Genomic DNA, 24245 nt, shown 5'->3' with positions numbered 1-24245 from the left:
AAAAAACTGTATTCCAACAATCTCTCTTAAGAGTTCTAGCCACATAATGGAAGCCAGCCTAGGAGCAAAAAGTCAGATTAATCCCTAATCAAATGTACTGTTTCAGGTGGCCACAAGGTAGCAGTCATTAAGATGAGGGAGAGGTGGATGGTCTGAAGAAAATAACTAATCAACTTGTTTGTAGGCTAAGCAACTATGAGCAAGGGAGATTTTTGGTTTTGATATTTTTACATACAGCTGACTGGAGGCAAACAGAATTAAAAACTACATTTTTGAGGCAACTCTATTAGCAAAAAGACCCCACTAGTTATCATACTCTCCCCAGAAAGTCCAAATTTGCACTAATAGGACACAGGATGAGAATCCAGTGCAGCCTCCAATAAAACCACACTCTCTAACACCCATTTCAGATGGGTGTTCAGGCTTCCCAAGTGGCACCAGTGGTAAAGAACCTGCCTACCAATGCCAGAGATGCCAGAGATGTGAGTTTGATCCCTAGGTTGGGAATATTCCCAGGAGAAGGAAATGGCAACCCACTCCAGTATTCTTGTCTGGAAATCCTATAGACAGAGGAGCCTAGAGGGCTACAGAACATGGGGTCACAAAGAGTCGAACACGACTGAGTTGCACACACACACACAGATTCAGACACAAAGGATGATGGGGAAGGAATAATTCCCAAAAAGCAAAGTCAGGGGCTGTGGAAAATAAAGGACAAAGGAGCTTCTCTCAGAAAGCAGAATTGGGATCCTATCAAGACCTTACTGTACTTCCAAAGTAAGAAGTCTTACTAATTATTGTAAGAACCGGCAACTATCATGTGTATCCTATCCTTCCCTCTTCCTAGTATTTACTGTAGCTTTCCTGTCCCTACTTCAACACACATACAAGAAACAAGAAGGCAAGAGGGTTAAGAAACTTGTTCATGGGCTTAGAGCTTACCACAAATAAGGAACAACATCTGGACCCAAAGGAGAGGACTTTACTCTACCTGCTGAATGTGGTTTTGAATCACAATCTTAATATATTGTACAGTTCTGTCCAGAAATCTGGAAAAACTCAATTTGTCAATGATCTAAACAGATTTTTCGGTATTAGTTTTAAAGAATTCATACACTGGATTGGCATATTTAGTCTTGTTCTCCTACCATCTATCATCCCCTCCCCCAGTCAAAGAAAGGAAGAGAGAAAAATTAGAGAGGTTGAAGAATACTAACACATTCTATCAATACCACCCCCCCTTTTCTTGTATGAAAGGAAATTTTAAAGGTAATAGTTTGTTAAATTGTCTTCTCTGTGCTTTAAAAATCCTTGCATAATGTCAAACATTAACAATTAGGAACATACAAATTAGTATATAGGAGATTAATTTATTTTTAAACTAATAAAAACATATTTGCTAAAGAATAGTCTGAAGTCATGCATGTGATCAGTTCAATAAGCACTGTGTGTGTGTGTTTGCACACATGTACACACACGTTTATATGTGTGCACAATTCTTTTGTATAGGAAGCCAGGACATGTTATAATGTTACCAAACTATACACTGCATAAAGGCCTGGATGAAAGGGCAAGCAGCCTGCCCACCAGAGGACCAAGACCCAGCTCCACCAAATGCAGGCCAGATACTAGCCTGGGACCAGCTGGACCTGGCTGCTGAGAGGGGAGTGCACTCCGTGGACACTGCACTGTTTCCCACAAAGGGCCTCTTCTCCAAGGTCAAGATACATAACCAAACTACCACATACATAAAAACACAAATAGCAATTTACTCAAAATGAGGTGACAGAGGAAGATGTTTCTGATGAAGGAACACGATCAAACCACAGGAGAACAAAGTAACATAGATACAGGCAATCTAACTGAGAAACAGTTAAGAGTAATGATCATAAAGATGATCAAAGAAATTGGGAGGAGACTAGATGCACAGAGCAAGAAATTATAAGTTGTTAACAAACAGAAAACAGAAAGAATGACTTAACAGAATGGAAGGATACAATAGTTGAAATGAAAAATACACTAGAAGGAATTCATACTAGACTAAATGAAACAGAACAGATCAGTGAGATGGTAGACAGAGCAGTGTAAATCACTGCCACCGAACAGAAATAAAAAAGAATGAGAAGAAATGAGGATGGTTTAAATGAACCCTGAGATAACACCAAGTGTGCTAATATTGCATTATGTAGGGCTCCTAGAAGGAAAAGAGAAAGAGAAAGGGCCCAAGAAGGTATTTTAAGAGATAACAGACATAAACCTTCTTTTAGCTTGGGGAAGGAAACAGTCATTCAAGTCCAGGAAGTGCAGAGTCCTATACAGGATTAACCCACAAAGGAATATACCATGACATATTTCATCAAAATGACAAAAATTACAGACAAAGAGAGGATATTAAAAGCAACAAGGGAAAAGCAACAAATAATATACAAGGGAACTCCCATAAGACTATCAGCTGATTTTTCAGAAGAAACTGCAGGCCAGAAGGGAGTGGCATAATATACTTAAAGTGATTAAAGAGAAAAAAACATACAACCAAGAATATTCCACCCAGCTCATTCAGATTTGATGGAGCAAACAAAAGCTAGAAGATTTCAGCAGCACCAAATCACTTCTACAACAAATGCTACAGGAACTAGGTGGAAAAGAAAATACCATAACTAGAAACAAGACTATTACAAACCAGAAAAGCTCACTGGTAAAGGCAAACATAGAATAAAGGTAGGAAATAGTCCATGTGCAGAGCTAGAAGGGATATTTAATGACAAAAGTTGTGAAATAATTTGTATTCACAATAAACAGTTAAGGGATACACTAAGTAATTAGATGCAAAATATAGTATCAAAAATAATTATGAGGGGAGGAGAGTACAAATGCAGGGTACCTAAAATGTGTTTGAAACTAAGAGATCAGCAACTTAAAATAAGCATGGAAAAATATATACTCCTATACAAAAGTTTCATGATAACCACAAAATCAAAAAAATGTATACACACACACAAAAAGGAACCAAACATAACACTAAAGACAGTCATCAAATCACAAGACTAGAGCACAAAATAAGAAAAGACCTACCAGAAAGAAAAAAAAACTAAAACAATTAACAAAATTGCAATAGGAACACACATATCAGTAATTACTCTAACTTTGGCCACCTCGTGTGAAGAGTTGACTCATTGGAAAAGACTCTGATGCTGGGAGGGATTGGGGGCAGGAGAAGAAGGGGACGACAGAGGATGAGATGGCTGGATGGCATCACGGACTCGATGGATGTGAGTCTGAGTGAACTCCGGGAGTTGGTGATAGACAAGGAGGCCTGGCGTGCTGCGATTCATGGGGTTGCAAAGAGTTGGAAACGACTGAGTGACTGAACTGAACTATAAATGGAATAAATGCTTCAACCAAAAGACACAGACTAGCTGAATAGAACAGGACCCATATATTTGCTGCCTAGAAGAGACTCACTTTAGATCTAGAAATACATACAGAATGAAAATGAGGGAAGAAGAAAAGATATTCTATGCAAAAAGAAATCAAAGGAAAGCCAGAGTAGCAATCCTTATATCATAAAAATAAAACTTTAAAATAGAGACTATCACAAGACAAAGAAGGACACTACATAATGATCAAAAGATCAATCTAAGAAGATACAACAATGGAAATATATATATGCACCAAACAAAGGAGCACTTCAAAGATAAAGCAATTGTTAATAAAAATAGGAGAAATTGGCAGTAATAATGATAAGAGCCCTCTGATGAAGGTGAGAGAGGAGGGTGAAAAAGCTACATTAAAACTCAACATTCAAAAAACTAAGATCACGGCATCTGGTCCCATCACTTCACAGCAAATAGATGGGGGAAAAAATGGAAACAATGACAGACTATATTGTCTTGGGCTCCAAAATCACTGCGGATGGTGACTGCAGCCATGAAATTAAAAGATGGTTGTTCCTTGGAAGATAAGCTATGACAAACCTAGACAACATATTAGAAAAGCAGAAACATCATGCCAACAAAAGTGTGAATAATCAAAGCTATAGATTTTTCAGTAGTCATGTACAGATGTAAGAGTTGGACCATAAAGAAGGCTGAGCATAGAAGAATTGATGCTTTTGAACTGTGGTGCTGGAGAAGACTCTTGAGAGTTCCTTGAATTGCAAGGAGATTAAACAAGTCAATCCTAAAGGAAATCAACCCTGAATATTCATTGGAAGGACTACTGCTAAAGCTCCAACACTCTGGCCACCTGATGTTGGGAAAGATTGAGGGCAGGAGGAGAAGGGGGCGACAGAGGACAGGATAGTTGGATAGCATCATCGACTCAATGTACATGAGTTTAAGCAAACTCTGGGAGAAAGTGAAAGACAGTGAAGCCTAGCATGCTGTAGCCCATGGGGTTGCAAAGAGTCAGACACAACTGAGTGACTGAACAACAACTCAAAAATAGCGGGGTTACAGTAACAACCCAGTCATATCAATGGACAGATCATCCACACAGAAACTCAACAAGGAAAAACAGTCCTTAAATGACCCAGACTTAACTGTTATTTATAGAGCATTCCATCTGAAAGCAGTAGTATGCACATTCAAGTGCACATGGAACACTCTCTAAGATAGATCACATCCTGGACCACTAAGCAAGCCTTGGTAAATTTAAGAAAACTGAAATCACAGCAAATGTGTTGTTGGACCCTAACACCATGAGGCTAGAAATCAATTACAAGAAAGAAAAAAAAATGCCACAAACACAGAGAGGCTAAGCAATATGGCACTAAAAAAATCAATGGATCCCTGAAGAAATCAAAGAGGAAAATTAAAAAATACTTAGAGACAAATGAAAACATGACAATCTAAAACCACGGGATGTAGCAAAAGCAGTTCTAAGAGAGTAGTTTATAGCAATACAATCTTACCTCAGGAAACAAGAAAAATCTCAAATAAACAACCTAACCTTACACTTAGAGCAAACAGAAAGAATATCAAGCAAAACTCAAGGTTAGTAGAAGAAAAGAAATCATAAAAATCAGAGCAGAAACAAATGAAGTAGATGCTAAAAGAAAAAATAGAAAAGATCAATGAACCTACAAGCTGGTTCTTTGAAAATATAAACAAAATTGATAAACCTTTACCCAGACTCATCAAGAAAAAAAGGGGAGAAGGCCCAAATTAATACAATCACAAATAAAAAAGCAGTTATAAGTGATACCATAGAAGCAGAATGGATCATAAGACCCTATGATGAACAACTATATACCAATAAAATGTACAACCTAGAAAAATGGACAAATTCTTAGAAAGGTACAATCTCCTAACACTGAACCAGGAAAAAACAAAATATGAACAGACCAATTACCGATGAAGTTGAATCAGTAATTAAAACTGCCAAAAGCCAAAGTTCGGGACAAGATGGCTTCACAGGTGAATTCTACCAAACATTTTCAAACTATTAAAAAAAAATCGCAAATGAAGGGACACTTCTGAACTCACTCTATAAGGCCACTATTGCCTTGATACTAAAACTGGACAAAGTTATCACAAAAGGAGAAAATTATAGGCCAATTTCACTGAAGAAAATAGATGAAAAATCCTCAAAAAAAAAAAAAAAAAACAAAAAAAAACAACTACTAGCAAACCAAATCCAACAATACAGTAAAAGGATCATACACCATAATCAAGTAGGATTTATCCCAGGATGCAAGGATTTTTCACTATCCACAAAAGTTGAAAACTGCACAAACTGAAGAATAAAAATCATATGATCATTTCAACAGATGCAAAGAAAGTTTGTGACAAAATTCATTTATGATAAAAAAACTTTTCAATAATTAGGCTTAGAAGGAACTGACCTCAGTATAATAAAGGCCTATATGGCAAGCCCAGAGCTAATGTCATACTCAACAACGAAAGGCTGAAAGCATTTCCTCTAAGATCAAGAATAAGGCAGGAATGCCTACTCTCACTACTTTAACATAATTTTGGAAGTCCTGGTCACAATAATCAGATAAGAAAAAGTAATAAAAGGAATCCAAACTGGAAAACAATACATAAAGCTGTCACTGTTTGCAGATGACATGATGCTATATAGAGAAAATTCCAAAGACACTACCAGGAAACTACTAGAGCTCATCAATGAATCTGGTGAAGTTGCAGGATACAAAATTAATATACAATAATCTGTTGCATTTCTATATTCTAAAAGATAAAGTAAGGAAACAATCCCATTTACCATCGCATCAAAAAGAATACTTACGAATAAACCTGCCTAAAGTAGTAAAATACCTATACTCTGAACACTGTAAGACTCTGAGTGAAAGGAACTGAAGATGACACAAACAGATGGAAAGATATACTATGTTCTTGGATTGGAAGAATCAATATTGTTAAAATTGACCATACCTCAAGGCAATCTACAGATTCAGTGCAATCTCCGGCAAATTACCAATGGCATATTTCACAGAGCTAGAACAAACATTTTGAAATTTGTATGGAAACACAAAGACCCCAAATAACCAAAATGATTTTAAGAAGAATATAGCTGAAGGAATCAGGCTCCCTGACTTCAGACTAAACCACAAAGCTATAGTAATCAAAACAGTATGATTCTGGCACAAAAACAGACACATAGATCAATGGACTAGGATAGAAAAGCCAGAAGTGAACCCATACTCTAATGTTCAATCTACACAAAGGAGGCAAAAACACACAATGGAGAAAAGACAGTCCCTTCAATAAATGGTGCTGGGAAAACTGGACAACCACATGTAAAAGAATGAAATAAAATTCTCTAACATGATATACAAAAGTAAACTCAAAATACATTCCCAGTTTGTGACTTGACTGTTCACTTTCCTTATGGTGTCTCTTGGTGGTATTTTCAAAACTCAGGAGTAATGCAGTGGATGCCAGTTGTTATTATTAGAGAAATGCAAATCAAAACTATGAGATACTACCTCATACCAGTCAGAATAGCCATCATTAATAAGTCTATACATAAATGCTGGAGAGGGTGTGGGGAAAAGGGAACCGTTGTTCACTGTTGGTGGTAATGTAAATTAGTGCAGCCACTATGGAAACAGTTTGGAGATTCCTCAAAAAACTAAAAATAGAACTACCATATGATCCAGCAATTCTACCTCTTGGTATTTATCTGAAGAAACTGAAAATACAAACTCGAAAATATACCTGTACCCCCAGGTTCATAACAGCATTGGTTACAATAGCCAAGATATGGAAACAACCTAAGTGTCCACTGGTATATAAATGGATATACACAATGAGATAAAAGTGACAAACAGTTTCAAGGGGTAAAACTTTGTGCCTAAATGAAAAAGCTACTTTATAGTAATTTTTCACTGAAAATATTGTGTGAATAAAAAGGCTTCGATCTCAAAAAAAAAAAAGAAAATTCTCTAACATGATATACAAAAATAAACTCAAAATGGGTTGAAGACCTAAATGTAAGACTGGATTCTATAATACTCTTAGAGGAAAATATAAGCAGCTGTCTCCTAGAGTAATGGAAAAAGAAAAAAAGAATGGGACTTAATTAAACTTAAAAGCTTTTGCACAGCAAAGGAAATCATAAACAACACAAAAGACAAACTACAGACTGAGAGAAAATGTTTGCAAATGATGCTACCAACAAGGGATTAATTTCCCAAATTATACAAATGGCTCATACAGCTTAATGTCAAAAAAAAAATAATAATAGTAGTCAGAAGACCTAAATAGATATTTCTCCAAAGAATGTTTAGTTGCTAAGTCATGTCCAACTCTTTTGGGACCCCATGAACTGTAGCCAACCAGGTTCTTCTGTCCATTGGATTTGCCAGGCAAGAATACTGGAGTGGGTTGTCATTTCCTTCTTCAGGGGATCATCCCAACCCAGGGATCAAACTTCCTGCATTGGCAGGCAGATTCTTTACCACTGAGCTACCAGGGAAGCCCCAAAGAAGACATACAAATGTGCCTGCTAACTGGCATACGAACTGATGCTTAACATCACTAATTAAAGAAATGCAAATAAAAATTACAATGAGGTATAACCTCACACCAATCAGAATGGGCATCATTAAAAAGTCTATGAATAATAAACACTGGAGCAGGTGTGGAGAAACAGGAAGTCTTCTACATGGTTGGTGGGAATATAAATTGGGGCAGTCACTATGGAGGACAGTATGTAAGATCCTTAAAAACTCAAAATAGAGCTACCATTTGTTCCTGCAATTTCACTCCTGGGCATATATGCAGAGAAAACTTTCATTTGAAAAGATATATACACCCAGTATTCATAGCAGCACTATTTAAAATAGCCAAGATATGGAAGTAACATCAACAGATTAATGAATAAATAAGACCCCACACACACACACACCTATACATACACACAAACAACAGAATATTACCCAATCATAAAAAAGAATAAAATAATGCCATCTGCAACAACAAGGATGGACCTAGAAATTATCATATTAAGTGAAGTCAGACAAAGCAAGACAAATATCATGGGATATCCCTTATATGTGGAACAACAGGGCGGCCTGGCATGCTGCGATTCATGGGGTCGCAAGGAGTCGGACACGACTGAGCGACTGAACTGAACTGAACTGAAAATACAATACAAATGAACTTATTTACAAAAACAGAAATAGACTTATAGACACAGAAAACAATTTTATGGTTGCCAAATGGAATAGCAGTGGGGCAGGGAGATAACTGGGAGTTTGGGGTGAACATATATACACTCAGTTCAGTTGCTCAGTTGTGTTTGACTCTGCAGCCGCATGGATAAACAAGGACCTACTGCATAGCACAGGGAACTATATTCGGTATCTTAAATTAACAGTATATAAACAGCCCTATTAAGATTGCTTATTCCTTCTTGTTTGCAATTTGGCAGATTATACCTTTCAAGGTACAATCTATAACATACCTATATAACAACCTATAACGGAAAATAATCTTTTATATATATATAGACTTCCCTGGTGGCTCAGACGGTAAAGCATAGGCCTACAATGTGGGAGACCTGGGTTCGATCCCTGGGTTGGGAAGATCCTCTGGAGGAGGAAATGGCAACCCACTCCAGTACTCTTGCCTGGAAAACCCTATGGACGGAGGAGCTTGTTAGGCTCTCGTCCACAGGGTTGCAAAGAATCAGACACGACTGAGCGACTTCACTTCGATACATATACATATACACACTTGACATATATATGCACACTTGAAAGTAACACAACATTGTAAATTAACTACACTTCAATTTTTAAAAAATGTTTTTGTCTGTGTGTGTGTGTGTGTGTGTGTGTGTGTGTGTGTGGAAGGCTAATAGGTCAAAGGGAGAATCATAACCACTAATCTCACTAATAAATAACAGCTATACTAAAAAAAAAAAAAACAACAACCCTAAACTGAAGAGATAAAGTTAGGCTATGCTAACACTAAACAAAAGAAAGTTGGAGGGACTTCCTTGGTGGTTCAGTGGTTGGGAGTCTGCCTGCCAATGTAGGGGACAAAGGTTTGATCCTTGTTCCAAGAAGATCTCATATGCAGCAGGGCAACTAAGTCCATGGGCCACAACTACTGAGCTTGCTCTCTACAAGAGAAGCCACCACAATGAAAAACCCATGCACCACAACCAGACAGTAACCCTCGCTCACGGCAACTAGAGGAATGCCCAATGGCAGCAACAAAGACCCAGTGCAGCCAAAATAAGTAAATATCATAAATATATAAAAAAAAGAAAGTGGGAGTAGCTACGTTAATTTCAGACAGGACAAAGTTCACAGCAAGAATGTTATCATGAATAAAGAGGGGTATTAGATAATAATAATACTTTGAGAAGGTAACAATCTTAAATGTGTATTTAATGCTAACAACAAAACAAGAACAACAAACTCATATCAAACTGTGTGAGGCAAAACTGACAGACGATTGCAAGAAGAAATAGATAAATCCACTACTATAATCAGAGACTTTAACATTCCCTCTATCAGAAATGCATAGATTCAACAGGCAGAAAATCAGTAAAGACAGAGGTGAACTCAACAGCACCAGTAATTATTAATAGCTGGATATAATTGATATCTATATCCTACTTCATCCAACAACAGCAGATTACATATTCTTCTCAAGATAACATTAAATATTCACCAAAAGAGATCACATTCTGGGTCATAAAACACACTTTAACAAGTTTAAAAAAACAGAAATTATATAATGTCTGCTCCTAGGCCACAAAGGAATTAAATTAGAAATCATTAACAGAAAGGTTAACGGGAAAATCTCAAAATACTTGGAGATTAAACAACACACTTCTAATTAACATGTAAACAAAGAAGAAACCTCATTAGAAATTTTAAAATGCTATGAACGAAATGAATATGCAAATACAAGTCATCAAAATTTGTGGGATATTATCACTTTTGTAATTAAAAGCATAAATAAAAATTAAAGAAAAGCAAAAAAATTGTGGGATACAGTGGAAACAGTGCTTACAGTGAATAGCATAAGAGAAAAAAAGAATTTACAGCATTAAATTCATATATTGGAAAATAAGAGAAATCTTTAGGAAATCAGAAAAGAGCAAATTAAATCCAAAGTAAGTACACAAGGAATAATAAAAATCAGAGCAGAAATCAAATGAGACTGAAAACACAAAATCTAAGTCCACTAATTTGATAACCTAGAGAAAATGGGCCAATTCCTTGAAAAGTACAATCTGCCAAATTGCAAAAAAGAAGAAATAAACAGTCAGAATGGGACTGTATCTGTTAAAGAAATTAAATCAATAATTAATAACTGCCCAAAGCAGAAACCACCAGGTCCAAATGAGTTCACTGACAATTTCTACCAAAAATTTAAGGCAGAAATTTTACCAATTCTCTAGAAATTCTTTCAGAAAATAGAAGCAGAGGAACTATTTCCTAACTTACTTATGAAGACAGCAATACCCTAAAACCAGATAAAGCTATTACAAGATGTCTACAATCTCATGAAAACAGACACAAAGAACCTCAAAAATTAGTAAATTGAATTTAACAATGTATAAAAAGACTTAAATACCATAACCAAGTGGGATTTATTCCAGTATGCAAAACTGGTTCAACATTCAAAATCAGTTAATGTGATCCATCACATCAACAGGCATTACATGATCATATCATTATCACATCATTATATCATATCACATCAAAAAGAAAACAACCACACGAATGTACCAATAGTTGTACAAATAGCATTTCAGAAAGTACAACACATACAACAAAAACTCAAAGTAAACTAGGAGTAGAGGGAATTTCTTCTCTTGATTAAAATTGTCTACCAAAAAACTACAGCTACATCATACGTAACTGTAAAACAGCAGAACCTTTCCCATTAATTTCTGGAACAAGACAAGATATTCCCTCATCTCTCCTTCTCAACACTAGGTACTGGAAATTATAGCTAACGCAAAAAAATAGGAAATAAAAGATACATAGGTTTGTAAGGAAGAAATAAAACTCTCTGTTCACAGATGACATGGTTATTTATGGGAAAAATCCAAAAGAATCATGTTTTAAAAGCCTACAACTAATAAGCAATTATAACAAGGTTGCAGGATACAAAGTTGATTTAAAAACTATCTCATGCACTAGCAAAGAAGAGGCAGAATTTGAATTAAAAACACATTACTATTTACATTAGCACCTCCAAAAATGAAACCAGTTCAGTTCAGTTCAGTTCAGTTGTTCAGTCATGTCCGACTCTTTGTGACCCCATGGATTGCAGCATGCCAGGCCTCCCTGTCCATCACCAACTCCCGGAGTTTATCCAAACTCATGTCCATTGAGTCAGTGATGGCATCCAACCATCTTATCCTCTGTCGTCCCCTTCTCCTCCTGCCTTCAATCTTTCCCAGCATCAGGGTCTTTTCAAATGAGTCAGCTTTTTGCATCAGGTGGCCAAAGTATTGGAGTTCTAGCTTCAACATCAGTCCTTCCAATGAACACCCAGGACTGATCTTTAGAATAGACTGCGTGGATCTCCTTGCAGTCCAAGGGACTCTCAAGAGTCATCGCCAACACCACAGTTCAAAAGCATCAATTCTGCAGTACTCAGCTTTCTTTATGGTCCAACTCTCACATCCATACATGACTACTGGAAAAAAACCATAGCCTTGACTAGACAGACCGTTGTTGGCAAAGTAATATCTCTGCTTTTGAATATACTATCTAGGCTGGTCATAACTTTCCTTCCAAGGAGTAAGCATCTTTTAATCTCATGGCTGCAGTCACCATCTGCAGTGATTTTGGAGCCCAAAAATATACCCAGCCAACTTTTCCACTGTTTCCCCATCTATTTCCCATGAAGTGATGGGACCAGATGCCATGATCTTCGTTTTCTGAATGTTGAGCTTTAAGCCAACTTTTTAACTTTCCTCTTTCACTTTCATCAAGAAGATCTTTAGTTCTTCTTTGCTTTCTGCCATAAGGGTGGTGTCATCTGCATATCTGAGGTTATTGATATTTCTCCTGACAATCTTGATTCCAGCTTGTGCTTCATCCAGCCCAGTGTTTCCCATGGTGTACTCTGCATATAACTTATATAAGCAGGGTGACAATATACAGCTTTGACGTACTCCTTTTCCTATTTGGAACTAGTCTGTTGTTCCATGTCCAGTTCTGTTGCTTCCTGACCTGCATATAGGTTTCTCAAGAGGCAGGTCAGGTGGTCTGGTATTTCCATCTCTTTCAGAATTTTCCACCTCTTTCAGAATTTTCCACAGCTTATTGTGATCCACACAGTCAAAGGCTTTGGCATAGTCAATAAAGCAGAAATAGATGTTTTTCTGGAATTCTCTTGCTTTTTTGATGATCCAGTGAATGTTGGCAATTTGATCTCTGGTTCTTCTGCCTTTTCTAAATCCAGCTTGAAAATCTGGAAGTTCACAGTTCACGTATTGCTGAAGCCTGGCTTGGAGAATTTTGAGCATTACTTTACTAGCGTGTGAGCTGAGTGCAACTGTGTGGTAGTTGGAGCATTCTGTGGCATTGCCTTTCTTTGGGATTGGAATAAAAACTGACCTTTTCCAGTCCTGTGGCCATTGCTGAGTTTTCCAAATTTGCTGGCATATTGAGTGCAGCACTTTCACAGCATCATCTTTTAGGATTTGAAATAGCTCAACTGGCATTCCATCACCTCCACTAGCTTTGTTCATAGTGATGCTTCCTATTTGACTTCACATTACAGTATATCTGGCTCTAGGTGAGCGATCACACCGTCATGATTATCTGGGTCATGAAGATCTTTTTTGCGTAGTTCTTCTGTGTATTCTTGCCACCTCTTCTTAATATCTTCTTCTTCTGTTAGGTCCATACCATTTCTGTCCTTTACTGAGCCCATCTGTACATGAAATGTTCCCTTGGTATCTCTAATTTTCTTGAAGAGATCTCTAGTCTTTCCTATTCTATTGTTTTCCTCTATTTCTTTGCACTGATCACTGAGGAAGGCTTTCTTATCTCTCCTTGCTATTCTTTGGATCTCTGCATTCAAACGGGTATATGTTTCCTTTTCTCCTTTGCTTTGGCTTCTCTTCTTTTCACAGCTACTTGTAAGGCCTCTCCAGACAGCCATTTTGCTTTTTTGCATCTTCTTCTTGGGGATGGTCTTACTCCCTGTCTCCTGTACAATGTCACAAACTTCCATCCATAGTTCATCATGCACTCTGTCTATCAGATCTAGTCCCTTAAATTTATTTCTCACTTCCACTGTATAATCATAAGGGATTTTATTTAGGTCATACCTGAATGGTGTAATGGTTTTCCCTACTTTCTTCAATTTAAGTCCAAATTTGGCAATAAGGCTTTCATGATCTGAGCCATAGTCAGTTCCTGGTCTTGTTTTTGCTGACTGTATAGAGCTTCTCCATCTCTGGCTGCAAAGAATATAATCAATCTGATTTCGGTGTTGGCCATCTGGTGATGTCAATGTGTAGAGTCTTCTCTTGTTTTGTTGGAAGAGGGTGTTTGCTATGACCAGTGCGTTCTCAGGTATAAATCTTATGAAAAATATATATGATCATGATGAGGAAATACAACAAAACTATGACTAAAGATACCAAAAAAGAACTAAAAAACTAGAGAGATATTCCATATTCAATGAAATGAAGAATCAATATTGTTAATATGCCAGTTTTTCCCAACTTGCTCTCTAGAGTCCATGCAATCCTAATCAAAATCCCAGCAACCTGTTTTGTGGAAATCAGTAAAATGATTCTCAAGTTTATATGGAGAGGCAAAAGACCCAAGATAGCCAACACAATATTATAGGAGAAGAGCGAAGTCAGAGGACTGAAATAATCCACATTCAAGACCTAGCATAAGCTACAGTAAATGTGGTATTGGCAAAAGAATAGATAAATAGATTAACAGAACCTGATACAGAGCCCCCAAATAAATTCACATAAATACAGTCAACTGATCTTTGACAGGAAGTGAAGGCAACATAGCAGAGAAAGGGCAAACTTTTTAATATATAGTGTTGGAAAACCTAGACATTTCACATAAAAAAAAAATGAATCTAGACATGCACCTTATACTCTTTCCAAGAATTAACTCAAAATTGATCACAGACCTAAATATAAAACACAAACTATAAAATTCCAAGAAGATAACATAGGAAAAAATCTAGATGATTTTGCATACGGTGATGACACTTTAGACACAACATCAAAGGCATGATCCATGAAAGAAATAATTGATAAGCTGCTGCTGCTGCTGCTGCTGCTAAGTCGCTTCAGCTGTGTCTGACTCTGTGTGACCCCACAGACGGCAGCCCACCAGGCTCCGCCGTCCCTGGGATTCTCTAGGCAAGAACACTGGAGTGGGTTGCCATTTCCTTCTCCAGCTGATAAGCCAGACTTCATTAAAGTTAAAAACTCCTCTGTAAAAGACACTTGAAAGAGAATGAGAAAATAAGCCATAGACTAGGAGAAAACACTTGCAAAAGACATATATAATAAAGGACTGTTATCTGAAACATATGAAGAACTCATAAAAGTCAATCCAGTTAAAAAGTAGGCAAAAGACTCGAATAGACACCTCACCAAAGAAGATATATATAAGTAGGCATATGAAAATATATTCAACATCCTATGTCACTTGGGAATTACTAATTAAAACAACAATAATATACCACTACACATCTATTACAATAGCCAATATCCAAAACACTGACAACATCAAATGCTGGCAAAGATGTGGAGCAATAGGAATTCTCATTCATTGTTGGCTGGAATGCAAAGTATTACAGCTACTTTGGCAAACAGTTTGGCAGTTTGTTTACAAAACTAAACATACTCTTACCATATAATCCAGAGATTGGACTCCTTGGCATCTACCCAAATGAATTGAAAATGTATGTCCACACAAAAACCAGCATGCAGATGTTTATAGCAGCTTTATTCATAACTTCCAAAACCTAGAAGCAACCGAGACATCTTTCAACAAGTGAATGGATTAAATAAACTGTGGTTATATGCAGACAGTGGAATATTATTCAGTGCTAGAAAGAAATGAGATATCAAGCCAGGAAAATACAGGAAAAACTTAAGTGCCTAGTACTAAGAAGCCAATCTGCAAAGGCTACACACTGCATCATTCCGACTATATGACTTTCTAAAAAAGGCAAAACTACGGAGGCAGTAAGATTAGTGGTTGTCAGGGGTTATGAAGGAAGAAAGGATGAACAGGCAGAACAAAGAGGATTTATGGGGGTAGTGAAACCATTCTGTGTCATACTACAGTGATGGATATATATCATTAACAATTTTCCCAAACCCATAGAATGTACACCACCAAGGGTAAATCCTATGTTAAACTGTGGACTTTGGGCAATAGTGATGTGTCTTTGGAGGTTCACTGACTGAAACAAATAGTACCGCTATGGTGGGGAATGTCAATTGAAACAAACAGTACCACTGCAGTGGGGGATGTCAATCTGAGAGGAAGCTGTATGTGTGGAGGAGGAAGGGAGTATACAGAACTCTCTGTGCTTTCTGCTCAATATTGCTGTGAACCTAACACTACTTGAAAATAGATTTTATAAGTTAAAAAAATAATATAAACCAATGAGCTTATTTTAACTGAAGTTTTACTTTCCTCAACAATGTGCTATACCACAATATAAACTATTTTACCATTTTGTAACTAATGATGTTTCACAATTACATTTTTAAATTTCTGCTCTTTACTTCCCTTTCATCAAAAGCGGTCACTCAAATATCACTGCAATTTCTCTAGGACTGTCTTCCATTCAACTTTTTCTGTTTCCCATACAAGTAAAACAAAAAAGAATCAGACTTCCCCCATCTATTTATGAAGTACAGAGAATTTAAAAGGTGATAAATACAAAAGTAATTTGTCAATGTGATATTATACAAACTTTAAATACTCTTATTTGCAATTTATTAATATAGTATTACTCAGCTCTTTACTCTCTGAATGTCACACTGAGTTCATACTCCTATTTTTCAGATTCCTCGAAGGAGCATTCATCACCTGAATTTTTTCCTTTCTACTGGCAAAATAGGAAGTGTTTAGAAAACTGAGTATTCAATTTCTGCGGGTCTATAAGAAACTACTTTGTTTTTTCCTTTCAATCTGGAGTCAACCTCACAGCTCTTAAGCAAGCATCAACAATACTCCTTTATTTCTTAGTGAATATCTGATTTTGTTTAAAAGAATTTCCTTATCAAGAGAGCCAATTTACATACTGAAGTAAACAACTCAAAGAAAATTTCAGTATATGGAAACTAAGTTGGAAAAATGAAGAGATTTTTCTTCCAACATCAAAGATGGTTGAATGATTTGAAAAATATTGGCAGATTTTCTCAAATAAGACAAGAAACCATGTTTCTTCCTTTTTTCTTACAAGCTTGGAGGATCAGAACATGTTTGTGTTAAAAATCTAAGAGTTTTCCCACATCCATCTTGGAAGAAAGTAAATAACCATCATTTCCCAGAGGGAGAACAAAAAGCCAGAACTCCAAGCCCTTACCACCAGATAAGAGCCAACATAATTGTAGCAGATTCTGTCTGTGATCCACACATATACCTTCACAACTTAGCAATTCACACACATAGATCTGACTTCCAAATGTCAGCACTTGCATTTCTTTAAAGGCTTTTTAGAACAGAACTGCCAAGGAATTGGAATTAACACAAATAGGAATAGTCTTAACTCAATAACTGAAGCCATTTCACATACAAATAAATACTCCAGGTTCTTTGCCTCTCAAATGGTTAACTTAGGTGTATATTTTACTCTGTTTCCCCAAGTTTCCCATGGGATATTAAGCTCCAGTTTTCCAAAACTATAAATCGCTTAATGGCTGTCAAATCAGTGCGTTATTACATATAGGTACATTATTATTTCATCTAATCATCTCCAGAACTCTTTAATGTACACCAAACCAAGAGGAATCTGATTCAGTGGGTTAAGGATAACCTAACCATTGCTCAGTCACAGAGCAAGCCATGATTGTAACACAGTATATCCAGAACTTGTGCTCCTTCCACAAAGGGACAGAACATGGAACGGGGGATTCCATTCAAATAGGATTATATCTCAAACCTACAAAGAAGTCCTATCTTAATTTTCAAAGTAAACTTAACTCTAAAAAAGTGTTCAGTGCACACTAGTCTTATTAAAGTATATCAGTAATGTCATTATGAACTATATATATTTAAAATAACTGGTAATGGGCAATATGAGTACTTTCCAATTTCCTAAAACAATCATATCTCTTCACAGGTAAATTTCCTGATGAGAGTGATGGAGTAAAGGAATTTGTTTTTCTTATACACACTATAAACTAAAAAACAAAAATAAATAAGACACTTATAATTATATAATTTAAGATTTTAAGAAAATATAATACATTTTATCAATTTTACTTATCAAAATTAAAATGTTATATATTAGAATCAGTTCAGTTCAGTTCAGTCGCTCAGTCGTGTCCGACTCTGCAACCCCATGAATCACAGCACTCCAGGCCTCCCTGCCCATCACCAACTCCTGGAGTTCACTCAAACTCATGTCCATCGAGTCGGTGATGTCATCCAGCCATCTCATCCTGTCGTCCCCTTCTCCTCCTGCCCCCAATAATGACATTTAAATGTCCACATTTTGGCATATTTCATTTATTCGTTCAACACACACTTATGCTGGTTCTAAACTGTGTAAAATATATCTTGTGATTTGTTACTACAGACCAAGGAAGAAAGGAGGAAAAATCAAATAAAGATAAACTTCAGAATGGAAGGAGAAAAGATAAACAACAGAGAAATTTTACAGATTGCCAACCTCAATTTTTATAGCTTTACAACTACATATACAAATACAGAAAAATTCATTAATTCACTCAACAAACACCAAAAACTACTGAAAAGTCGACAATGCTAGGAACTGGGTATACAATGACAGAAAATAGTAGCACTTGCCTTAAGTTGCTTAAAATTAAGTTGTTTAGCAAAGGAAACTACCAAAACATCAAAAGGCTGAATATTGAATGGGGAAACATATTTGTAAATGATATAGCTGATGAAGGGTTAATACGCAAAATATACAAAGAACTCATACAACTCAACATCAAAAACAAAAAATTTGACTAAAAAATAAGCAGAGGATCTAAATAGACATTTTTCCAAAATAGACACAGATGGCCAACGGGTACATGAAAAAGAGCTCAACATCACTGCAAGTCAGAGATCTGCAAATCAAAACCACCATGAGCTATCACCTCACACCATTCAGTTCAGTTCAGTCGCTGAGTCATGTCCGACTCTTTGCGACCCCATGAATCGCAGCACGCCAGGCCTCCCTGTCCATTGCCAACTCCCAGAGTTCAATCAGACTCAACGTCCATCGAGTCAGTGATGCCATCCAGCCATCTCATCCTCTGTCGTCCCCTTTTCCTCCTGCCCCCAATCCCTCCCAGCATCACAGTCTTTTCCAATGAGTCAACTCTTCGCATGAGATGGCCAAAGTACTGGAGTTTCAGCTTTAGCATCATTCCTTCCAAAGAACACCCAGGACTGATCTCCATCATTAGAATGTTATTATCAAAAAGATAAGAAATAACAAGTGCTGACAGGATACAAAGAAAAAGGACCCCTGTACACTGTTGGTAAGAATGTAAATTAGTGCAACCACTATGAAAAACAGTATGGAGGTTTCTCAAAAAATTAAAAATAGTACTACTATATGATCCAGTAATCCATTTCATGATATTTATCCAAAGAAAACAAAACACTAACTCAAAAAGACAGGCACCCACATGTTCACTGAAGCATTGTTTACAATAGCCAAGGTATGGAAGCAACCTAAGTATCTAGCCATAAGTGAATGGGGAAAGAAGTTGGTTTATACACACACAAACGCAATGGTATATCATTCAGCCATAAAAAATTAAATCTTGCCCTATGCAACAATATGGATAAATCTAGAGGGAATTATATGTAAGTCAGGCAAATATTATATGACTTCAGTCAGGCAAATACCGTACAGAATCTAGAAGGGCAGGGTGTGGGGTGGTGGGGTAAAGAAGTGAAGGGGATTAACCTCCATTTATAAAATAAATAAGGCATGGAGATGTAATACATAAGGAATATGGTTGGTAATATTGTAATAACTTCATATATGGACAGATGGTTACTAGACTTTGTGATGATCACTTTAAAATGTATGTAAATGTCAAATCACTACACAACATACCTGAAACTAACATAATATTGTATATCAATTATATTTCAACAGTAAAAAATCCTGCCCATTACCTCTAACAACAAAAAAGTAAATAATCTACATTTACCTACTAAATATTAAAAACACAAAAAGTAAATAATTTATATTTACCTACTAAATATTAAAAACAAAAAAAGTAAATAATCTACATTTACCTACTAAATATTAAACTGAATTAGTTCAAAAGCATTATAAATAGAAAATCTGATAAATTTCTGGGCTTTCCTCAGAACAAGTGTGCTTAATAATATAAGCATCACTGATATAATGTTGACAAAGCTGCATGGTTCAATAGAAAGTCCAGCGGTTTAAAGTTTCATATACATGGGAGAAGCCTAGCTCCATCATAATTGGTTTTTTTACCATAGGCAAGTAATTTATTAAGTGAAATAAAGATAACAAAAATTACCTCCCATGGTTGTTGAAAGGATTAAATAATATGTCAAATGTAAAGTAAATAGCACAATGCCAGTTAAAAAAACATGTCCTCAATAACTATTAGCTCTCACATTCAAATACTTTTCAAATATCATGAAAATAGAACACCAAAAACCTGGAATGGTCACTGTTTTATATTTTACTCTTAGCTAGAAAAATTAATACATTGACTTTCTATTTACTAGTAAAGATTAATGTATTCGCTCCCCTGGTAGCTCAGATAGTAAAAAATCTGCCTGCAATACGGGAGACCTAGGTTCAATCTCTGAGTTAGGAAGATCCCCTGGAGAAGGAAATGGCAACCCACTCCAGGATTCTTGCCTGGAAAATCCCATAGACAGAGGAGCCTGAAGGGCTACAGTCCATAGGGTCGCGAAGAGTCTGGACACAACTGAGCAACTAGCGCGCGCGCGCACACACACACACACACACACACACACACACACACACGCGCACATATATTAATGTATTCAGCTTCTAATTCTCTAATAATCCTTATTTATCTTCGAGAATTTGATAAAAATGATGAACTTCTTCCTCCCCAAATACCACACAGTATTTTGCATCAATTTAGGGACATTAACAGGTTCTATGAAAGCTAGATTAAAAACTACATCTAGCTGTTTAAAATAAAACTAAATCAAATTGAATAAAATTAAAAATTCAGTTCTTCAGTTGTACTGGCCTCATTTCAAGTACACAATAGCCACAGGGGGCTAGTTGCTACTGGATACACAGATATAAAACATTTCCATCATCCCAGAAACTACCAGAGCTGTTCTGGAGTATTAAAATAGTATGATGAGTAAAACTATTTTTCTTTAAGCTTGTTTTGTTTCATAAAATATCTAGATACCACTCTTTGTGGCAGATTCCCAAGAGGGTAGAAGCTGTGAATATTTTGCCTACAAACTAGGGTCCAGCAAATAAGAAGCATTGAATAGGTATCTAATAGATGACATTATAATTTTGATTATATTAATCTAGCAAAAATTGAGTAAGCTGGCCAAGACCAGAACTGACAGCTGTGAATGCTGCTGCTAAGTCACTTCAGTCGTGTCCAACTCTGTGTGACCCCATAGACGGCACCCCACCAGGCTCCCCCGTCCCTGAGATTCTCCAGGCAAGAACACTGGAGTGGGCTGCCATTTCCTTCTCCAATGCAGGAAAGTGAAAAGTGAAAGTGAAGTCGCTCAGTTGTGTCCAACCCTCAGCGACCCCATGGACTGCAGCCTACCAGGCTCCTCCGTCCATGGGATTTTCCAGGCAAGAGTCCTGGAGTGGGGTGCCATTGCCTTCTCCGGACAGCTGTGAATATGAGTCTGTAAATAGCTAAATATTTTTCTAAGTAGCAGGTCAGCTTATATGTACTACCAATTGACTCCTGAAGCCAATGAGGGTCCCTATGCTGACTTTAAGTGTTTTGAACCATACATTTTGGCTAGGTTACTTGAGCAAAATTTTAAGAGCTGTCCATATCCTATTCCATTGAAGAACAGAAAAAACACATACTTACAGTTAATTATTTTTCATTATTCCTATAAGGGTTTTTCCTAGATAGAGCAATTGGGTAACTTATTTTTAAATAGTATGTATATATTCACACAGTCATTTTTAACAAATCAAACATTTTTAAAGTTCACCAAAGTTTTATAACTTAGAGTTTATGGCATTAAGGTTTTAGAAAATTGCTTTCCTTTTAACATATCTTGAAATCAAGAAAAAGTTGCTGCTATACACAGAACAGTAAAAGGTCTAATAATAATTTTGCACTTACACTGATACATTTTTTCTAACGGTATATTCATCCAAATCGTCATCAGAGCTGCTATCAGTTGCATCAGAATCCAGACCCTCTTCAACATGAGACAACAGCCCTGTGGCAGACAGTGCAAATCTTTGGATTTCTGCAGCTGTACACCGTGCAAAGCCATTTTTTGTGTCATTCCACAATTTAGTCTCTGCAGTCAATATGTTGATGTCTGGCTTAATTTCAGTGCATTTAGGTAAACTGTTATCCAAAATTGTGGTAGGTTCATGAAAAATCTTTACTTTGGGGAACTGATGTTTCATAGAAAATTTCATTTGTTGACCATAGTGCTTAACAACATGCTTTGCCAGGAGCATCTGCAAATGTTTCTGAGTTCTTCTAGCCTGGCTAAGTAAAATTTTCTGTTTACTCACACACTGAAGTAAACGAGCATTCACTTCCTCCTCCTTTTCAGCAGCTGAGGAGCTAATAGGCACATACGAGTGGTCAGGTCCAATTTTGTTTTGAGCACGGTGCAATAACCCCTTTTTAATCTCACCACCACTAACTTTATCCAAAAGTGCATTCTTTTGGTACCATTTACAGTTTTTCAGTTGTACTTTATCTACATTAGTGTCTTTGGTTACATTTGAATCCAAAATAATTTGTACATCTGCCACGCACGGGCTTGTGGTATCTGACAGAGGTTCCTTTTTGATGAACTCTTCAGAATGAGAATGACAAATTTTACTGAGCTGAATATTGCCGCCATTACACAGTATGTTTTTCAGCTTATTGCAGCTGGGTTCCCCTAATTTCTTTTGTTTATAATTCTCATTGTATTTATTTAACGTAGTGTTAGAACTCATTAAAAGAACTGTCTGGTAATGTTTTGAAGACTGAGGGGAGCCAAAATGTTTTAAATTCACAAAATTAGTGTTAAGAGTAGGTTCAGGAGTTGGAAATCCCAGCATCTGAGAGAAAGTGTCTCCTTTTAGCTTTTCATCTACAGTTCTTGGACTTTCCATGCACAGCATCTTGTCTGATTCCATGGCACTCGGTAAAGATGAAAAGCAGATACCCTTTGTTGCTGCCTCCCTCAGAGCCGGGGTCATGGCGAATCCTGCAGATAATTACTGGAAACCTAAAATAATGTAAAAATAAAAGATCAAATATCAAGAAAGAAGTTTTATGCTTATACTGTTACCAAGGGCAACACTTTCAATGTCTCTGGTTAAAAAGTGAATGGAACCAAACTCTCCCTTAATTTGCCAACTCCTAACATTATCTCTGCTCTTTGCTAGTTCATAAGGAATTTAATAAGGATTATTCTTCACTCTAATTATAGGCCTACTACCCAAAACTTCAATGAAAGATGTTTTGTACCTAGTACATAAAAGATAAATATTTGTGAATGCAATTATATCTCAAGATTTCTGTTTTTTGACAATGATTATGATAGTCAAAAGAAAAAAAAAATCCATCCTGGGATTCATACTTGAAAATGTGACTTGATCCCACATTTCCAAACAAAAATATAATTTTTATAAAATGTAACTGCTCAAAATTTTCATTTCTCAATTTAAACTTCACAATTTGAACAGTACTAATAACTAAAACACAGAACTGAACTACAAACAAAAAAGTATATAATTGGAAATTCCCTGGTGGTCCAGTGGTTAGAACTTGGTGTTTTCACTGCCAGGGCCTGGGTTCAATCTCTGCTCAGGGAATTAAGATCCTGCAAGCCTCGTGGCACAGCCAAAAAAAAAAAAAAAAAGGATATTATTTCACAGGTGCTAAAAAATAATGTGGTACTGAAAACTAGCCTGATCCACAATGTGAAAATTTAAACTGCAATCATTATTTTCTTTTCACAAATGGATATTAATCAGTTATCATTACAGAAGTTCTTACTCCTGCCTGAAAACATAGTGGGGAATATAACAGATGACACTAAAGATTAATCCCATAATTAAACAAATTTCATATTATTTTATCAAAGGAAAAAGTATAAAATTACATATTCTGACATAAAAAAGGTAATTTAGTACTATTAAAAATTATGAAGATTTAAGAGTTAGTGAAAACATTTTATATCATTAACAATCACACATTTTCGAAGATACTTTGGAACTATAACACTATAATTTCTGTCTCAAAGCACATGACAGTTAGTAGCCATTTAAATAGCCAAATTCACATAAGCTAAGTCCCCGGACTTAGCTGTAACTCTAGATCCTTCATTCTTGTGTTCTTGTTTAAAAACACAA

General features: G+C 36.4%; 1 protein-coding gene across 6 annotated transcripts in view; it reads right to left on the bottom strand.

The window, feature by feature from the left end:
* KANSL1L (KAT8 regulatory NSL complex subunit 1 like) overlaps positions 1-24245 on the bottom strand; it is a 134294-nt gene that overhangs the window by 87501 nt on the left and 22548 nt on the right. For all 6 annotated transcript variants that reach the window (XM_018059961.1, XM_018059974.1, XM_018059975.1 and 3 more), the window contains exon 2: positions 22000-23116. In XM_018059961.1, the coding sequence (XP_017915450.1) occupies positions 22000-23087 (1088 nt within the window). In that variant the 5' untranslated portion in view covers positions 23088-23116. The remainder of the gene's footprint in view (positions 1-21999; positions 23117-24245) is intronic.

The sequence above is a fragment of the Capra hircus genome, chromosome 2 (assembly GCF_001704415.2).
Source record: "Capra hircus breed San Clemente chromosome 2, ASM170441v1, whole genome shotgun sequence".
Lineage (NCBI taxonomy): Eukaryota > Metazoa > Chordata > Mammalia > Artiodactyla > Bovidae > Capra > Capra hircus.
Note: the sequence above shows the minus strand (reverse complement) of the source record. Positions and strands in the feature narration are given on the sequence as shown.